Source organism: Crocodylus siamensis, chromosome 4 (assembly GCF_052110815.1).
Source record: "Crocodylus siamensis isolate JL-2025a chromosome 4, ASM5211081v1, whole genome shotgun sequence".
In the NCBI taxonomy this organism is placed as follows: Eukaryota; Metazoa; Chordata; order Crocodylia; family Crocodylidae; genus Crocodylus; species Crocodylus siamensis.
The window spans coordinates 93,374,742-93,394,057 of NC_143398.1; the positions used below are offsets into that span (position 1 = coordinate 93,374,742).

Here is a 19,316-nt window from a genome sequence, read left to right on the forward strand (position 1 = left end):
TGGGTGGCCCCTATATGGCCTGCAGAGGGTTGCTGCTGCCCTTGAACCAACCTCCAGCCCTGCTCCTTGGAGTGGGCATAGAAACACACTAACCCCCTGCCATTGAGACCCTCACAGCAACCATTCAGGAGAGCGAGCTGGGGTGGGGAGGTGCCGCGGTGTGCTGGCGGCACCTGGTGCACCCCTCCCCCAGGTAACAGGCAAACGCTCTGGAGGAGATGCTGCCGCAGCACCCTGAGGCGCTCTTCATCTCCACCTGCCCCGGGCGTACCCCCAAAGACCTTTCTAAGTACCCCTGGAGATGCACATACCCTTGGTTGATAACCCCTGCTCTAGATGTTCCTTTCTTTCAAATGTTACCTTGCAACTTCTACTTATGAAGTAGGCAGCATAGAGGTGCACCTTATGCAGCTCTGATTCAGTTAGTCTATAAGCTTTTGTGAGCCCTAGCTCGAGGGTTGTCAACTGAGGGTACATGTACCCCTAGGAGTACTTGGGAAGGTCCTGGGGGGTACGCCTGGGCAGGCAGGGACAGAGCACCGCCACCCACCACCCTGTGCCACTGCCTCCCGGGATCAGAGCCGGGGGGGGTGGGGAGCAAGGGCAGCGGCCACCATCCACCACCTGGCGTGCCGCTTTCCTGCAGCCAGTCGCACGTGCGGTTCTGTGGGCTGCTGATGGGCGGCGTGTGATGGGCTGGGTGCAAGGGCTGTCAACAGCCTACGGAGCTGCATGTGTGACCGGCTGTGGAAAAGTGGGGCATGGCAGCGGCAGCATGGGATGGTGGGTGGGTGCGGTGGCTGCCTCATGCATTCTCTCTGCCCCCTCCTCCCCACCCCCCATATCTGGCCACTGGCACCAGAAGGGGTACACTTCTTTTAAAAAGGTTGAAAACCCCTAGCTTTCATCAAATGCCCCAGTTCACCAACATGAGAGACTGGATTCTGAAGAATAGAACTGTGTGGTTATACTTCAAGACTTTGTGAAGCAATTTTGGTTTCTATGGCATAAAATGCATCCTTGCTCCTGGAGAGAGACAACACAGTGTCCATGCTGATGGATCCATGTCAGTTGATTGCTCGTACCTTGATGTGTTTGTTGTCTTCTGTTTCATGCTGTTGCCTTTTCTTTCTACATCGCATAACATCTAGGCATGTGACATCATATGCAGAATTACCTCTCCTCTGTCTACAAACAGGGATCAGCTTAATATACATTTTTGGTGCACACAGCATGTGTATGATGTTCCTAGTTCCTCTAAATGCTGAGATTTGGCTATGAGAATAGCATGCATAGGAGTTCCCTTTTAACCCCTCAGTACCAACCAGAACAGTAGGAAACAATCAGTTTTAACCACTGAGCCAATGTGCATAGGCAGTGTACAAATTTTACTGGGTACTTACATTTCACAGAAGACACTATTTCGCATCACCTTACAAGAACTGAGAGCAGTATCTGGGGTATGCAAGGGACACTTATTCCTGTTCAAGCAGAAGCACTTCTGTTCAAGCTTATTGGACAACATATATATAGCTTGGGTAGGCAATGTTTTTTGGCCAGTGTGCTGAAAAACTCTACAACGCCTACCTCGGAAGGTGCTGGAGTACCAGCATGGAAGAAAAACAAAATGAGGGCAAGGGGTACGTGGCAGGATGCCCTGCTTGTGCCCCTACCCCACAGCCCGGGCTCTGTGGCTACCAGCAGCTCCCCAGAGCCAGGGCCAGCTGCAGCCAGGAGGCTCCAAACAGCTGTGCTGGGCTCTGGCATCAGCTCCGCACCAGTGCGTGTAGGCATGCTTTGGAGCAGGTGGTGGGGGAGGGGCCTGAGGCAGCACAGCCCCAGTCTTTCCCCTGCTCCCAGCATGGAGGTGATGAGCCCGGCACAGCTGTTTGGAGCCAGCCCGGGCTCTGGGCAGCTGCAGTGGGCAGAGTACAAACAGCTCTGCCAGGCTGCACAGCTGTGGCCTCTGCTCTGTGCTGGGAATGACTGCGTGGGCACCTTGGGGCAGGCAGCTGGGACGCTGCAAGCCCTGCTGGGAGCAGCCTGGGCTCTGTTGCTGGCAGCAGCTACCTGGAGCTGGGGCCGGCTGCAGCCGGGAGGCTCCAAACAGCTGTGCCACAGCGTGCCAAGCAAAATGGCCTCGCGCGCCACGCTGGGCACGCATGCCAGGGGTTGCTGACCCCTGCCATAGCTTATCAGATAAACAAACAAATCTGAGGAAACCCAGTCCTCCCAGGCGCATACCTGAGCAATAAGACTCTTGTATTGGTGTATGCACCATCCATTTACCTTCTTAATGCTTTCCTAATAGAACATTGTCGTCAGCAGTCCCTGTAGGCATCACGGAGATTATGAAAGGTAGTTCTTGATTTAGTGGCACAACTGGTGTTTCAGAGTTAGGGTAACTGGTTTGCAACCAGTATGAGGAAGAACTATTAAAAAACTTTGTTTCAGGAATGGCACAAGTCAAGGCTGTTTGGGAGAGGCTTTTGTGATCAAATGGTCAAGTCAGCGGTTACGCATTTTTGCCAATGCTATTAATACTAAGGATCCAAAGGAAAGCTGAACAGGATAGAGTAAAGCTCAGTCTAGTAACTTCTCTGTGGCCATGGAAATTCTTGTTTCCTTCTCCAAACTTCTGTCCAGTTCCTGATAATGGTAATGCTCACTCAGAGCCATTGCAGTCTTTGTGGCCTGCCTAAAGATATCAAACCTAAGATGTGTGCAGGAAAGCAGACTGGAGCTACAGTAAGGTAATGTTGCAGTTAGTTCTTCATAAAAGCTGCATTCACCATTCTCCTACTTGGTGCGCTGCTGGGGAGTCTCTCCCTAGGGAATGCATGTGGAGGCAAGTACTTGAAAAAAGGGTACTTTTGCCATTCAGTAACTGGAGTTTTTCAATAAGTGTCCATTCCACTTTCTGCCGTCCTTTGCCTGGTTTTTGGGTTTCCATGCTATAGGTAAGTGGAGACTCATAATATGGCAAGAACAAGAGTGGCGGTTGGTCATGTATCCTCCTTTAGGCCTTTGGTTCAGTGCATGAGGTTGTTTCAGTCGCACTGAGGGATCAGAAGGTGGATGAGGCAGTCTTCAAGCAGGTGACAAATCTGTCCAAGAGCCATGGGATGGTACTGATGGGAGACATCAATTTTCTGGACATCTGCTGGAAAATAAAATGTCCAGCCAGTTCCTAATTTGCGTGGAGGACAACTCTGTTCTAGAAAGCAGAGGATACAACTAGGGGATTATCTATCTTGGCTCTTGTCCTACAAGCAGGGAAGAACTTGTGGAGGATGTGAAGATGATTGGTAACTTGTGAGGAAGTGATCATGATATGATAGAATTCCAGATCCTGAGGCAGGGAAAGCTTGAGGTCAGCAAAACTAAGATGCTAGATATCAAAAAAGCAGTTTTTAACCAGACTGAGGGAACTAATAGGCATGGGGCCGTGGGAAAATGGACTGAAGGGTAAAGGCACCCAGAAGGGCTTGGAGGCTCTAAAAGGTACAGTATTGAAATCCCACTGAGAAACTGTCCCAATATGGTGGATGCACAAGAATAATGGTGGCAAGAGACCAATGTGGCTGCAGAAGGAGCTTCTAAATTGCCTCAAATGCAACAGGAAAACATGGAGGCAATGGAAGAATGGGCAGGTCACCAAGGAAGGATACCAGGAAATAGCAAAAACCTGCAGGGCCAAACTCAGGAAGGCAAAGTTAAAAAAAAAAAAAAAAAAGTTGCGCCTGGGAAAGGAGTTAAGAACAACAAGAAGAGGTACTATGTATGTCGGCCAGAAAAGAAAGACCAAGAACCTATGGGTCCTCTGTTAACAAGCTGGGGGGGACTCTTAACAGAAAATACAAAGGAAGTGGATCTACTTAACAGTTAGGGTTTTTTTGTAAAGATTGAGGCAAAGCAAGCTGCAGCCAGATACCTGATAAGGATTATCTGGGTAAGGAAGGGGACAAGCTGAGGAAGGAGATAACAAAGGAGACAATCAGAGGGGTTTTGAAGGGGCCGGGTGAATTCAGGTTAGCAGGGCCAAATGAACTCTGTCCCAGGGTACTGCAGGCACTAGCAGAGGAGATCCGTTGGCAGTAATCTTTATGAAGTTGTGGGAGATGGGCCAGATTCCAGAGGACTGGAAAAATGCCAGTATATGTCCCCTCTTTTAAAAAGCCAAAAAGGAGTTCCTGGGGAACTGCAGACTGCTTAGCGTCACCTCAGTACTTGAGAAATTCTGGGAGAATACCCTAAGAAAAAAAACATCAGCCAGCATGGATTTATGAAAAACAAATTGTGTCAACAAACTTGATCTCCTTAACCAAGGAACTGCTGGGTGGATGAAGGGAGTGGTGTGGATATAGTGTATCTGGACTTCAGCAAGGCTTCTGATGAGGTGCCACATGACATTCTCACAAAGTAACTGGAGAAATGTGGGTTGGACAAAAACTGCTATAAGGTGGAAAGATAACTGGCTTAATAATCTCAAGCAAAGGGTAATTATTAACAGGTCAGTGTCAGAATGGCAGGAGGTATCAAGTGAAATCCCACAGAGGTCTGTCTTGGGCCCAGTGCTGTTCAATGCAATTATTAATGATTTCGATGCTGGCATAGAAAACTTACCGAGCAAGTCTGTAGATGACGTGAAATTGGGAAAGATTGCAAACATTGGAGGATGCAAGCACAATTGGAAGGATCTTGACAGATTGGAAAGTTAGGCTAGGGCTAACAGGATGAAGTTTGATACAGACAAAAGCAGGGTGCTACACCTTGGGAAGAACAATCAAAATCAAATATAAAATGAGTGACACTTGTGTAGTTGGCAGCGCTATGGAAAAGGACTTGGGGTCTTGGTAGATCACAAGACTTGGTATGAGTCTGCAATGTAATGCAGCCGCATGGAAGACAAATGCAGTTTTGGGGTACCTCAATAGAAGCATTAGGTACAGGACATGGGAGGTGATAGTGCCTCTCTATTCGGCACTAGTTAGGCCTTGTCTGGAGTATTGTGTGCTGTTCTGGGTTCCACATTTTAAAAAGGACGTGGAGAAGTTAGAGAGGGTCCAGAGGTGGGAACAAAGACAGTAAAGGGCTTGGAAAGCAAGTTGTATGAGGAGAGACTGAAGAAGCTAGTTTTGTTCAGCTTGTGGGAAGATGCTTAAGAGGGATCATGATAGCTGTCTACAAACACTTCAAGGGCTTCCATAAAGAAGAGGGAGAGCTCCTTTTCTTTTTTGCTGCAGAAAGGAGAGCACAGACTTATGGCTTGAAGTTGCAGAAAAGTAAGGTGAGATTGGACATCTGGAAAAACTTCTTCACTGATAAAATAGTAAGTCCAGTGCAGTAGACCACCTAGGGAAGCTGTGGACTTTCCATCACTGGAGGTGTTCAAGGCAAGATTGGACAGCCACTGGTCAGGGATGATCTAGGCGTAGCTATTCCTATATTCTACTATGGGGATTTCTCATGCTTCTGGGCTTTGCTGGTTGCTCCTACCCCATCATTTTACTACATGTCAGGATGTTTTTAAGCCTCCCTCGGAGCCATTGGGTATTGGCTACAGCAAAGGCTGGGGACTCTTCCTGGGGTGTGCCAGCGTTCCTGGGACCAAACCTGCGGAGGTTCCTGGCTAGAGTCTTGCTTCTCCACTAGGGGTCAGACCGATCACCATGTTTAGGGTCAGATTGGTATAGACTATGGGGTTTTTTCCTTTGTTCTGTAGCAGGGGGTGTGGCCCTTTACCCAGGATCTCTTGAGCCTATGTTAACAACATTTTATGGAAGCAGGATGTTGGTTGCCATGGTTTCCCTGTTTTACCTGTGGCAGGTTAGGGCATTAGGTCTGTTTTGTGTCAGAATTGATGATAGCCTATTATGTAGAGTTTAGACTATGGTTTGTATGGGATGGTTTAGATAGGAATGATCCTGTTTCAGGCAGGGAGTTGAACTACGAGATGACCTTTGCAGGTCTCGTCCAGCCCTACTTTTCTATGATTCAAGGACCCTGTGACCACAGATTTCATTCTCTTTCTTTTCTACTCTGTCTTTCTTAAATGATGCCTCTATTGGACCAAAAGAGCTCAACCTTTTGGCCCTGCGGGTCCAGATTAGTGGCTCACGGTTAGTCTGTGGACCACATGGAGTCTGTTCACCAGGATCAGGCCCTCGAGCCTGGCACTGGGGAACAGTATCAGTGCTCTCCTGCTGGCAAATTTCCAGACTGCTGGGGAGTGTCACAGCCTGGATGACAAGTGCAGTGGGCCAGATGTGGCTCACAGATTGGGGATTGAAAACCCCTGTGTTAAACAAAAAAAAAGTGGGGAGGGAAAGCAAACATGTTAAGACTGGGGAACAAAGTGTACATCTAAATATAAGTGATAAGCTGATACAGACTGTCTATGCTGAGGACTACATGAAACTGAGATTTTTCTCTCTCTTGTCTTCTCATAGGGCATTTGATACTCTTGCAAAAGCATTAAACCCTGGAGAGAATGCAACATGTCAAAATTCAGAAAGTATTGAAGCCAGCGTACATTTGCTTGGCGGAGAAGCAAGCATGAATATTGTTGAAATAGAGGGGCCACTTCTCAGCGATGCACATGTAGCTTTCAGGGTATTTTTATACTTTTTAACAATTTATAAATATTATAACAAAATTCCTATCAATATTAGAAGTTCAAGAACTTGATGCATATTTGTTGTTTGACTTTATTAGCATTCATGTTCTGATGAATGCACTGCTTTTGTTCAATGGTTAGCTGCTACTTGTTCAGGAAAACTAACTTGCCTCCTGACTGTTTTGGTAGCACAGTTCATTATGTAGCTTATATTTCCTTCAAAATCAGATGGCAAACTAATACTAGGGGTTTTAAACCTCTGTGTTGTTGCAGAGCAGCAGAGAATGTCAAATTTTACAAATATTATATGGTTTAATCCTAGACAAATGAGTTACATTTGCTCCTTGGTTAGATCTGTGGCCCAGAGGTGCCTTTGTATTTAGTGATTCTCCTTTGCTTGCATATCCAGTTGCCATATGGCATTGACTTTGACCATTATGGAAAATGGCAACAAAACGACACCCTTTTTTTTCCCCAGAAGGCGCCAAATACTACACATTTTTATTTCCACTCTGTGAGCCTACAGAACTTTCTCTGTTTGTCCTTTTATTAACATGTGCAGACCACATGACCACATGAAAGGTTCTTCAATGCTAATCTTACATTGGACTTTTTGTCCCTTACAATCAGCCCTTGTTTTGTTGCCTGGTAATCACAAATTTAGTGTAAATCCTAGAACAAAATTTTCTCTTCTTAAAAAACTGCATTTATCCATGTGGTTTTAATTGCATTAGTTTATATAACAGAGCCAAAAGTTAATCTCTGAGGGCAATTTGTAACTTTGGGTCAAATCCTGCTTCCCTTAATCATGCAGGTGAGCCCATTGTTTTTTAGTATAATTACTTGTAAGAGATTTTTAGCCATTGCTGGTTGTTGTAAAAACCTTATTTTCTTGAGCAGTTCTAGAGCATCAGGCATCTTGTATGTGCTGAGCATCATGTGTATCGTATTCAGACCTGAGAACAGTATATATATTTGTAAAGTAAATAATTAAAAATTGCAAACCAAAGAACTTTTAAAATATCTTTTCTTCCTAAAACTAGTAATTTTGGCAATTCACCTAATTTTTCAGGCCATTTATTCCACTCCTCTGGGGAAAGCTATGGAAAGGTATGATGCCTCCCAATTTTTTTAATATACATATATGTGTGTATATATATATATCTATCTATCTCTGTAAAATGTAAGGAACTTGATCAAAATATACTTAAGGCATATCTTCTAAAAAGAATTCTATTAAAAATGTCTCAAAAGTTTTCATTATAACATAATTTGGATCTTTTATCTCTGAGTTTCCTAGATATGATCACTTGTTTAATGTATGGAATTCAATTACATTTGCCCTATTTTTTGTTGCTTGTAATTATATATGAATTTAACAATTGTGGCTAATATTGAACAAAGGCAGTCATAAAATTTATTTTGAGATTGTGTCTTGTATTATTTTTATTTTTTTAAATGATCAAACTTTTCCATGTGAAAGATCCTCAGTTTTTTTTCTGATTTAAAAGTATATGAAGGCAGAAAGCTAACTGTACAACTCCTTTTGCTACCAGCTCACCATGCCTTCTCCTATGCCTGAATACCTGAATGTTCATTATATCTGTGAATCAGCTTCCAGACTGCTCTTCTTGTCCATGCACTGGGCACGTTCCATTCCTTCCTTCCAAGCCCTAGGGTGAGTATTCCAAAATTCTTTAAATGACTAAAATGAATCACTTATTCTGAAATACGTATTTTTACATCAAGAAGTTTTAACAGTTTGAATTTCACATTTGAAAAAAATCACTATTTTTCTGTTCAAAAGTATTGTCAGCAATTTTTTTAAAAAAATTTAACACATTTGTTAGAATTGTTTTGTAGAGCTTTGTGGAAATTCTCTAACAAATAGTAAAATTGGTGAAAAATGCCATTCGGGTTTATTAAAAAAGTATTCACAAGTTCAAGCCAGTTTTCTCAGCCTTGTTTGACAAAACTGTTGGAAAGGTATCGGGCATGGCAGTGTCCTTTTTGATCCAATATCCCAGTGGCTAAGACACTCACCCAGGATGTGGCAGGCCTGGGTTCAATTCCCACAGCTGCCTGAAAGAATTTGAACCATTACGTCCACCTCCCAGCTTAGGTGAATGTCCTAAGCACCAGGCTAGAAATTATTCTGGTGCAGGGCACTCTCATTGCCTCCTTTGCATAGTCTACTTTGCATAATTATTTTTTTAGACCAGGGACTAGAATGCAGGGGTAGGCTTACTCTTTATCACTCAGTTGAAGAGTCATGTTTGTATTTTGCCATGTTTCTTAATACATACATGATCGTATACAAAGAATAACAACTTCAGCAGAAGAGGTTGAAGAATAACCCTCTGAGAATACTTTCCAGCTTGGAAGTTCTTATGTTTTTCTGGGAGATGGAAGACACAAGTTGAAATCACGTCCTGCCTATTTCAGGAAAGGAATTTGAACCCACATCCCCCCCCCCAATTAAATTCAGTCCAAAAAAATAAATGTAGTCAATCCAAACAGGCTTTTTTTCTTCACTTTTTTTTTAACTTTGGCTGGCAAACCAAAACAATCAGTTTATTCATACCACCCTACTAGTTGTATTCAGGAAGTGAAAAAGTGAAGAACTGCTTCAGAATTTATGCTGTGTCACTTCAGAAAAGGAAAATATATGTTTGACTGTTGGCAGGGAACTAACCTTGTATATTTATAATATCACTTTTTTCGATTAGTGAATTTCTGGCAAGTCATGACTTCCTGTTGTTCTTGAATTGTATGTGGTGAGATTGCACTCAGCCTGCATTCACAATGAGGATGCTTATCCCGATTTATCAAAGAAAGCTAGGCAGTGGGGTTCACTGTATTTCTGGGATGTATATTGTTCTGTTTTTGGAAATCATTTAGTGGGACTACTACTAATACAATTAGCCTATTACAGAAGATGTGAGATGGGTTAGCAAGGTTTAGCAAGCACTGAAGGAGGGGTTGTTGTTTTGTTTTGTTTTGTTTTTTAAGAGGATGGGAGTTGTGAGAACTAAATTGCATCTGCTCACTAAAAACAGTTGACATGCTTGATAAAGTTTCCACTGTCACTAATAGAATACATTATTTCTTAAATTTATTTTTCCTATGTTTTAATTCCCTTTCATATGAGGGGGAGCATACTTAGTTCCTAAATAGAAGGAACCATTTCTCTGGAATTTTCCCAGATCTTAGAGCAACTGTGGTATTAGAGCACCCATGATTAAAATGAAATAAAAAAAATGTGCTTTCTGCCAGACATAATTCATGCTGGTCTCTGCTCTTGTATATAATGTCTTTGATAAATTCTGTGTGATTATCTTGATTGGTGTTTTTGTTTCTTCTTTGTGACTAAATCACATAATGAAGCACTTCGTGAGAGAATGGAAAGGCAATAGGTAATATTGCAAGTAGTCTCACATACCTGCTGATATCCATCTGAGCACTGGGAGGAAGATGTTTTGTGACTGTAAATGCTAGAGGCATCTGTACTGTTAAAATAATTTATGTTTCTGTGGTATCAAGGAGCATTGCTTTTGAATTGTCAATTAGCTGTAAGGACAGATGACTTGTAATTGTCATGTGTGTTTGCTCAAGTGTTTGAATAAAGGTGATTTCTACAGAATATAATCATAAAGAAAGATACATTTCACGTAGCAAACCTTCCATTTTGAAGGGGAAAGAAAAAATTAAATAATTCCCTTCCTAACAAAGAAAAGCCCTGAAATGCAATAAAATGAAATAATATAAAAGATAAAGAAATGGAATAAAGTCTAAAAGTGATGATTTTTAAATAGCACTCTTCATCCAGCAGAATTTCAAAGCAGTTTACACATTAATACAGTAAATGGAAAGGGTTTATAATAAAAACTGTGCAAAAATAAAATCAAAGTATAGCATGCTTAAAAGCTATCTAAAGTATAGAAGCTGAATTTTTGCAAAAGAGTTGACAGGAAACGAACATAAAACTTGTCATTTAATTATTCAGCAGTAACCCTTTATTCAAATGTTTGGATGTTTCGGTGAGGAAAGGAAATATATTAGATAAACAAATACAAGTATTCCCTTCTTTTTTTTTATCAGGGAACTTTTCCTTCTCTGTCCCCCACCCCCCCGGGTCAGAGTTGGAGGCTATCTTGAGTTGTACTTTTTCTCCTGAAAGATTTGACAGTATTTTTTTGAAGGCAGGTCATCACAAGTTAATACATCTTTATTTTGAGCATCATTTTTGTACTGTATCTGAAAAATGTTTTAAGACCGGGACTTGTGTCTTAATTGACATCATATTTCATTTTCTATTTTTCATGTTAAGCAACAATAATCAAAATGCAGAAAAATTCCTGGTGGCTACTTGTTTGGGAGGAGCTGATGGTCCAGAACAAGGCCAAAGATCATTTGTTACTGAGGAAGACAGACAACATATCCAGCCTGTTTTCCCATTCAGAGCAGCACCATCTTCAGCATGTTTGCTTTTTCTGCCTTCCTGTCCTCCATCCCCACCTCTCCCCAGCAGCAATACCCCTAAACTCCATTTATGAGTTTTAAGGAGCTTGGTTTGGACTCCTTACCCAAAACAAGCCTGGCTTATTGTTTTGGTGTTCTGAGTTGGTTAATATAATATTAGTGGTCCAGATTCTTTCTGGCATCAGGAGAGGTTGGAAGTAGAGCCTTCATCAAGTTGGTTACAGCTTTGCATGCCTTGCAAGCTCCCTGTGTTGATTTAATTGAAGTCAGTTTAAAAACTCCTTAACTGTTGTGTTCTAGGGAGCTAAAATGCTGCAGAAGCAGATATTAAGTAAAGAGTGGCACAGTGTACCTTGTCTATGCCACCTGTCCTGGTAGGTGGGTGGTAGGAGGGGGCTTCAGGGAAATGCAAGCGGTATAGGAGTTTCTTCCAGCCATAGGGCCACTGAAAGGTTATAGTCTGAAGTACAGTGGATCAAACCAGAAGATTTGGCCTAGTAAGCCTATATCCAGTATAGGGTAGTTCTCCATTAAGTAATTATTCATGCATGCTTGTAAATATAAATTCGCATATGCTTGTAAATATAAATCATAATTGTTGTGGGGGCTAGGATTTTATTAACCTTCATGCAAAGGTTGTGTCCATCACGTTTTTGAAACCGAAAGCTTAGCTTTAAAATATTTCAGATCGTAAGAGGGTTTTTTTTTCCATTGCTAGTATTTGTGTTTTTCCAGAATTTTGAAACGTGGGCACCTGAAACTGGCACCTCAATGCAGTACTTTTTTCAGAGGTGCTGTGCTTTCATTAATGGCACAGAGGTGCCATTTCTTAAATTGTAGATGTTTAGCACTGCAGTAAACCAGGTTACTTTTATTGAGCTGTGTGAATTTAGATACCTAATTTTAGATGCATACATTTGGAAATATATTTTTTGCATAACAGATTTCGTTTAGGGCTTACCAGCCAAAAATTAATTTCTCTACATAATCTAGTTTCCAGATTTCAAAATGGTGACTTAACAAGGAAGGGATATGAAGAATGCCAGTGACTTGATTTCAGTGTTGAATTTTTGCTATGTTTACTTTTCCTTAAAAAAAAAGTCAACAAAAAACAAAAATGGTGAAAAACAAAAGTAAAATAAAGCCTTCAACTGGTTATAGACTACCTGCAATATAGGAACCATTTGAACTTTGCTACTGTATGTAAATATTTTAAAAGAAATGTAAATCCTAAGTCAACTAACATGATGGAACCTGCATCCACTGATGACTATCAGCTTGCTTACATTAGAGATGTATCTATTTTTTTAATTCCCTTTTTAAAAAAATATCAACTTTTACATAAATGGCTCTTAACACAAAGCTTAAAATTTCAATTCTAGCAATTAAAAAAATGTTTGATCTGGTTCTTGTTTTGCTGGAAGTGGTTGTACTAGATGGTTGAACTAGATGAATAATTACAATTTATACTGTTTTCCCAGTACATTTGAAGTACTCTGTAAATGCCAGTGACAATTCCATTAACTAAAAAATATTTTGTTCCTTTAAATAGGCAAGATAACAGCATATCGTTAGTAAAAGCCTGCTGGAATGAACTTTTTACTCTTGGTCTTGCACAGTGTTCACAAGTGATGAATGTGGCAACTATATTAACTGCATTTGTTAATCACCTTCATGGTAGTTTACAGCAAGGTAAGATGCATTAAGTGTTTCAGATGCATTAAGCATTTAATTAACTACTTGTCTATGAATTTACACACCATTGCAAGTATAATATAAGGTCCATTTTAAAAAATGGTAAATTTTAGCAAACCTGCAGAAGTCAGTCACATTAGTTTTTATTTCGTTGTGTTTCTTCCATTCCCTCCCCTTCTACCTCCAGCAAAAATGTACATAAAATAATGTTCTCCCTTGCTAAAAATAGACACTTCAATAAGATACACTAACTGTTCTCAAGGAACTAGTCAATTGCCCATCAAGAATGACGGGGGAGGGAGTGGTTAGGATGGAGTGCTGCCACACAACGCACCATGCTGTCACTGTTCTGTCTTTTCTCACTTTTTTTTGCTTTTGTTGGTAGGGGGGAGCAAGGCCACCACTGCCACACCAGCACCCCAGTTCTGGGGCTGGTCTCCCCCCAACCTCCCCCTCACCTCTTTGCCCCGATTTGGAGCCGGCCTCCCCCAACTTCCTGTCGCCGCTTCAGAACCAGGCTGTTTTCTCCCACTGCGCCCCCTCTCCCTATCTCACGTGGCTTTTGTTTAGGTCTGGTGCCTGCGTGGTTTGCAGGGAGCGGGGTGGGGGAGCAAAGGCCAGCTGGTCCTCCATGCCGCTTGCAGGGAGCGAGGTCGGGGACCCGAGGCCAGAGCTGCTGGCCTCAGCTCCCCCACCCTCTGTCCAGTCCTTGGCACAGCTTTGGAGTCACGGCAGCACTCCCCCACACTTGGAGCACTCTAATTGGCTTTTCCCATCAGCTAATCGGAGTGTGAACAAAGCATTATGGACAGACAAACAGACTTAGGCTTTTATAGTATTATAATACGTGTGCTGTGAAGATTGGCCTGTGGCTTCCATTCAATCATTAGTCTCCTTTTAAGTTAGGCACTAGAGGAACAGTAAGACACATCTGTATTCTTTACCCATTGTTTCATTCTTGGTGCGCATCCATTCAATATTAGTATCTCTTTGCCAGCATTGTCTATGGAGGACATATATATGCTTTTAGGTGACCTTGTACTGTGCATCTGGGACATAAAAAGCAGCAACTGTCTGCCCCTCAGTTCCTCTTCACCTCTCCTGGCTGTGAAATAATGCAACTTAGAGTCCACATCTTGATGCACTTTCCTTGTTAATTTACTTGCTGGTATATATTATTGCTGGATTAGATTCAAGTTTTGTTAAATACCAATTTCATTGCCCTTTGGCCTATTCATTTAATAGGTTCTGGTCTTTTTCACTTCACTGTGTTTTATTTTTTACAGATACACTTTTCCCAAAGACTTGTTAACTTCAAGACTCTGGGATTCAATTACTGCCTCTCTCACCTAAAAATGACAGGCAAGCTAGGAACCTATTTTGGTTAAGGGTGTCCCATACCATGGGTAAATTATCATTAAAAAGTATTTTAGAAGCCAAGGAAGAATGTTTGCAGACATTTTTATCGGATGAGACCTGCTTTTGAGAAGTGTTGCAGGATGCACAGACTTCTCTCTTGTCCAAAGCTCCAGCTTCTGTCTGTAGCAGGACAATTTTATGAGGGGAAAAAAAAACATTACTCCTTTTTAAAACAGTGAAGTTGATCTTGCATAGAAGAGTTCACTAGGAAAAAATGTCTTTCTTCATTACTTCCATTCTAACAAGGCCTTATGGCCCAATACAGATGACTTAGGATCTTGGAGGGGGCATGGAACTGCATTGGCATGCTAAGCTGAATGGGGACTGGCTGGTTCCTTGCTATGGACAAAGCTTAAATGACATTTCCAAGATTTTCTGTGGTCACCTTCAGGATTGTCATACTTATTAGTTCTGACAAAGATCATGAGGCTCCCTTTGATAGCAAGTGTATTCTTGCTAGCTGCCTTGGCACAGTGAACTCCAGTGTTCTCCAGCTGAGATCTGAGATTTGTGACACTATATTCTTTGATACCAGGAGACTTGCAAGTTTGGAGGAGCTTGAATCTCCTTTCTTTGTCATCTATTGCAAAAACTCCATTTGTTACTGGGACCTGCAGTATTTTTTTATTCCTACAGATACCCCCGAATCTGACTGTTCTTATATTCCCCGTGTAGGGAGATAATGCAAGATTTTCAGCATAGTTCTTTGTATTGGTATCCAGCTCTGGGGTCTTCAGTCTCTTACTCTGTAATACTACATCATGGTCTTTATGAAGTCTGTGTATACAGACCAGTTTGCCATGTCTTTTTTTTACTGCCTCTCAGAAGTCAGCCTCTGATACAGCTCTACAACGTGGTCCTTCTGAGTTGATTTGCAGGAGTTTGCTTATTTTAAAAAAGAACTTAATGAAACTGCAGACATAGCTTAACCTATAGTCTTATCACCTTCTTCTCCAAATAAAAACTGTAGTCTCCTTTATGCAAAGTTTCAAGGTTTCTATAGAAAAGGTGCTGGAGTCTCAGCATATTCCAGGATGGACAAGGCAGATTGGTCAGCATGTATCTTTCAGCCCTGACAGTTAGTGAAATTTTGATGGATTCTACCAGAAGGTATGGCAAACACCTTTGACCGTTGCCTGTACACCAAAAAAGGAAAGAATTATGCCCAGTCTGTAGGAGTAGATTTTTTTTAATACATACCTAATGCCAGGATCATTTGCATGATTTTGTGTGTCCTTTATCAAAATGAAACAAGAGAGAACAACACCAAAAAATATGAAGTGATGGTTCTTGATTTATTTCACTATAAAAACCATTTTCCAGGAGGCTTGTTCAGTTCAAAATTTCTAATTGCTGGCTCATTATTATGTTCTGGACTCTGATAAGCTATCTGTGTTTGTTGAAATACACCTTTGCTTTATCTGTAGAAATGTGTCCTCTACTAACAGGTATAAGCCTCCTTATACCTGTTATTGAAATGTCAGATTGTATAACATTACTTTGGTAAAAAAATTATTAGTAGGACTGAATTTACTTGTGAGCTGTACTTTGCATCTCAGTCTTTAGTTCCATACTTTGCCCTCTCTTGTTCTTATTGACATTTAACTGTCATGGATTTTTAGGCATACAGAAAGTTATTAAAGTTTTATTTTGTAATTTGGGGATCATATAGTGTTAACTATGACAAGCTGTTGTGATATTAAACTCTTACATTTCTTCAGCGGACCCCCATAATCCTGCTAATAGTATTAATTTCATCTTTCTCTAAACATGGAAAGATTCCCCAGTTCAGATTTTGGGAGTTTTGCATCTTGCCACCAGGCAAGTTGGTTGGAATTCCCTGGGGACTGAATTATCTCACTTTCAAGAAAATAATCGTGTATCCTGTCATTTAAGTGAACATTTTAGTGTGTCTGATCTGATGATTTGCCTAAGATGGGCATGGAGTAAGAATCCTTTATTCAGATTCTGGTTTGAGAATATCCATAATGCTTGTATGGGTTTGCTGCTTCTAGTAGCTCTGATAAACTGAATGAGTTTGGCACCACTCTGATTCTTAGCGAGTGCAGGTACAGCGCATTTGTGGAATTCCTTTTACTGGTAAATAAGCTTCTCCCTGCATACACCTTTGATGGTTATATCAGGCTCCAGTCCACCTCTCATTACTGGATATGTTAATGACATGAACAAACTAATCATAAAGCATAGCAATTTTCAACTAGTCTCAAATCATTTAGAGCCTTGGGGTTTTTTCAGAAGAGGCATGTATTTCCAAATGAATGAATCAGGAATACATTTATGCAAAAAAAAAAAGAGAAAAAATCCAAAAACAAACCTCCATTCTGCATTTATTTCTTGTATTAATCTAGATAAGTTGTCGTCCGACAGAGGAAAGCTAGTGATGGAGCATATCTTTAAACTGCAGGAGTTCTGTAACAGCATGGTTAAGCTTTGCCTAGATGGATATGAATACGCTTATCTGAAAGCAATTGTCCTCTTCAGTCCTGGTATGTAATTATTTTAAATGTACTTTTGCTGTGACAATGTCTAGAAAAACATCTAGAGCAGTGGTTTCCAACCCAAATGAGGGTTGTGGGGGCAATCCTAGTAGCACTGCACAGAAAAGATGAGCTGCACCCCGTGGTGGAAGCTCTCCCACCCCTGGGCCGCTGTTGCCGCCACCACACTCTGCTCCCAGCACTGGGGTGCAGGAAAAAAAAGGTTGGGAACCACTGGTTTAGAGTCTGGAAAATACAGCAACAAGTAGTAAATACTCAGATGTATTTACTGTTTGTTGCTGTATTTTTCAGACTCTAGGTTGGAAGGTGATTTTTAAGTGTTTAGTTACTCTGGTTTCAAACATAAATGTCAGTCTATCACAGTTTTAGGTCATTTACAGCAGGGGTGTCAAAGTTTATGGCTCACAGGCCAGATCTGGCCACAGCGCTCTGTCTTCCAGCCCACTGTCACCTATGGGTCTTGCACTGGACCCACATGCTTAATTTGGTTCACACCTGACCAACCTAGCGCACTGCACACCATGCACGGACCCATAGGTGCACTGCATGGTGCTTGTGGGGCCAGGAATAGTGCACGTGCTTCATTTGGCATATAGTATTTTATCCAGTGCAGAGAACAGGGCTGTTATGGGATGTTTGTGGCACATGCAGTGGACTGACCCAGTGCACTATGTGTGGGGCAGTCTGTGGGGCCAGTCCAGCCCACAGAGCGGTCCCATACCACTCATCTGACCTGTGTACTATCCCTGTGCCACTCATCCAGCCTGCTAGGTCTGATAAGTTTAACACCCCTGATTTACAGAAGTTTTTAACCATCTTCCTCACAATTGCTGTAGCACCAGTGCAGTTCAGTCATTGCCATCAATGGAAAAAGTGAAAATGTAGATTAACCTCTACTGTGTTATTATATTGTGCTGTCTGATCTGTCTGTTGTGGGGAGATGTGGCAGAAGAGAAGACTTGGGGGACAATTCAGACAGCCAGGAGCTGAAATCAGATGAGCAAGTGAAGTGTTGGGGTTGGACTGGTTGAGAAAGCAAACTAAGATGACAAGCTTCGGTGTGGGGAAAACTGGGATGGGATTGGGGGTGGCAGACAAGCCAAAGAGCATGTTCAAAAGTAAGTCAAGCACTGAAAAGTTAGCCAATGCTAGCATTACAGTTGCTTATACAACCTTAATCAAATTATTTTGTACATATGCATCATTATTATGTCTTTGTATTATCATAAAATGTAGGAGCCCTAAGCAGGGCCCCATTGTGCTAGGCTCTGTAAAACACAGCATAATTATTGCTGTCTTTAGAAACACTTCTACAAAATAAAGAGACTACAGCTTTGATTTCTAACTGTAACAAAGTAAAAAGATGTTCTAAAAGATACAGAAAAAATATACCTGTCCCTAGTAGTTAATGTTTCTTTGTATAGAGTGAATGTGCTGTGGGAATGAATCGAGGTTCTGTAATGATACTGGTATCTATAGGGACCCTGCCTTATCTGTTTCAGAAGTTGGAAGGTAGATAATGAGCAGGGGTAGCAGGCCAAACGTGTTTTAGTTACCTTCAGCCTCTGCCTTTTAGTTTTTTCATGACAGCATCAAACCAGAGCCCCACCTCACGAGTCACATGCCTAACCACAGATGTTTCTTGGGTAAGAGATGGCAATTATGGGGAACACACAATTTCCTCACAACCAGCCTTTGATATAGACCACAATATGAACACCCTGCCTCTTCATATTTCCTTAGTCTGCCACATATGAAACAGTGAAAGAACCTCTTCTTTCCCTCTGGTCTTAGGCTAGTTATAAGTAGCTGAATTATTAGAGTCAAATTTAGTGGAAGTTTTATATTCTGCTTTTCAGTATTAATCTGTATTATGTCACTTTTGGCCTTGCATATAATGGTAGATCTATCTAAAACATGGGTTGCTCAGTGTCCAGCCCATGGGCCATTCCTGCAGAGCTATGGCATGTGGCCTGCGGAGCTCCCCACAGGTCATAAATTTGGGAGCAGGGATGCAGTGGCAATACCACCACCCTCCCCAACCCCTTTTCAAATTCTATTCCCCCTCCCCACCAAGTGCTGCAGGACAGGGTCCAAGCCAAGCCATTCCCCCTTTCCCTCCACTGGGGTGGGTTGGGGCCTGGCCACCCCCTATTCTCCCCTCTCTACAGAGCCAGGTTGGGCCTAGGCCATACTCCCTCCCCACTCAACCAGTGGAGCTGGGCCACACCCCCTGTCTTCTCCCCCTTCCTCCCTGTGTGGCCAGATGGGGTCCTGCCTTGCCCACCCTGGGCACCAGATTGGGACCACCAGCTGAATCTGGCCCATGGACAGACTGGGCACTGCCAAACCAGCTCACCAGGCAAACAGGTTGGGGACCAGTGGTCTAAAAGAAGGACACTTATGGGCTGTTTGTTTTGCCCCACAAAGTTCTCTGCTTCAGGGAAGTATGAACATGTCCCAATAGGCAGCTCCAGAAAAAAATCTTTGGTAGCAACATTATAGGGCAAGAACCTGAGAGATCTTTACCTAACGTCTTCCCAGGTGAGGTAATATGCCAGTAGAGATTGCCTTAGTGTTGA

General features: G+C 42.1%; 1 protein-coding gene across 7 annotated transcripts in view; it reads left to right on the forward strand.

Moving 5' to 3' along the window:
- The window catches only part of NR2C1 (nuclear receptor subfamily 2 group C member 1), a 92,180-nt gene that overhangs the window by 61,476 nt on the left and 11,388 nt on the right, over positions 1–19,316 (forward strand). For 6 of the 7 annotated variants that reach the window (XR_016441828.1, XM_090042892.1, XM_090042894.1 and 3 more), the window contains 4 exons: positions 6,453–6,615; positions 8,176–8,297; positions 12,654–12,793; positions 16,585–16,722. Coding sequence is in view for 6 of the 7 variants with exons in the window: in XM_090042892.1 (XP_089899018.1) it covers positions 6,453–6,615; positions 8,176–8,297; positions 12,654–12,793; positions 16,585–16,722 (563 nt within the window). In the remaining variant the exon portion in view is untranslated. Of the gene's footprint in view, positions 1–6,452; positions 6,616–8,175; positions 8,298–10,949; positions 12,794–16,584; positions 16,723–19,316 lie in introns of those variants that run through there. The other variant, XM_090042897.1, reaches the window with a different exon arrangement.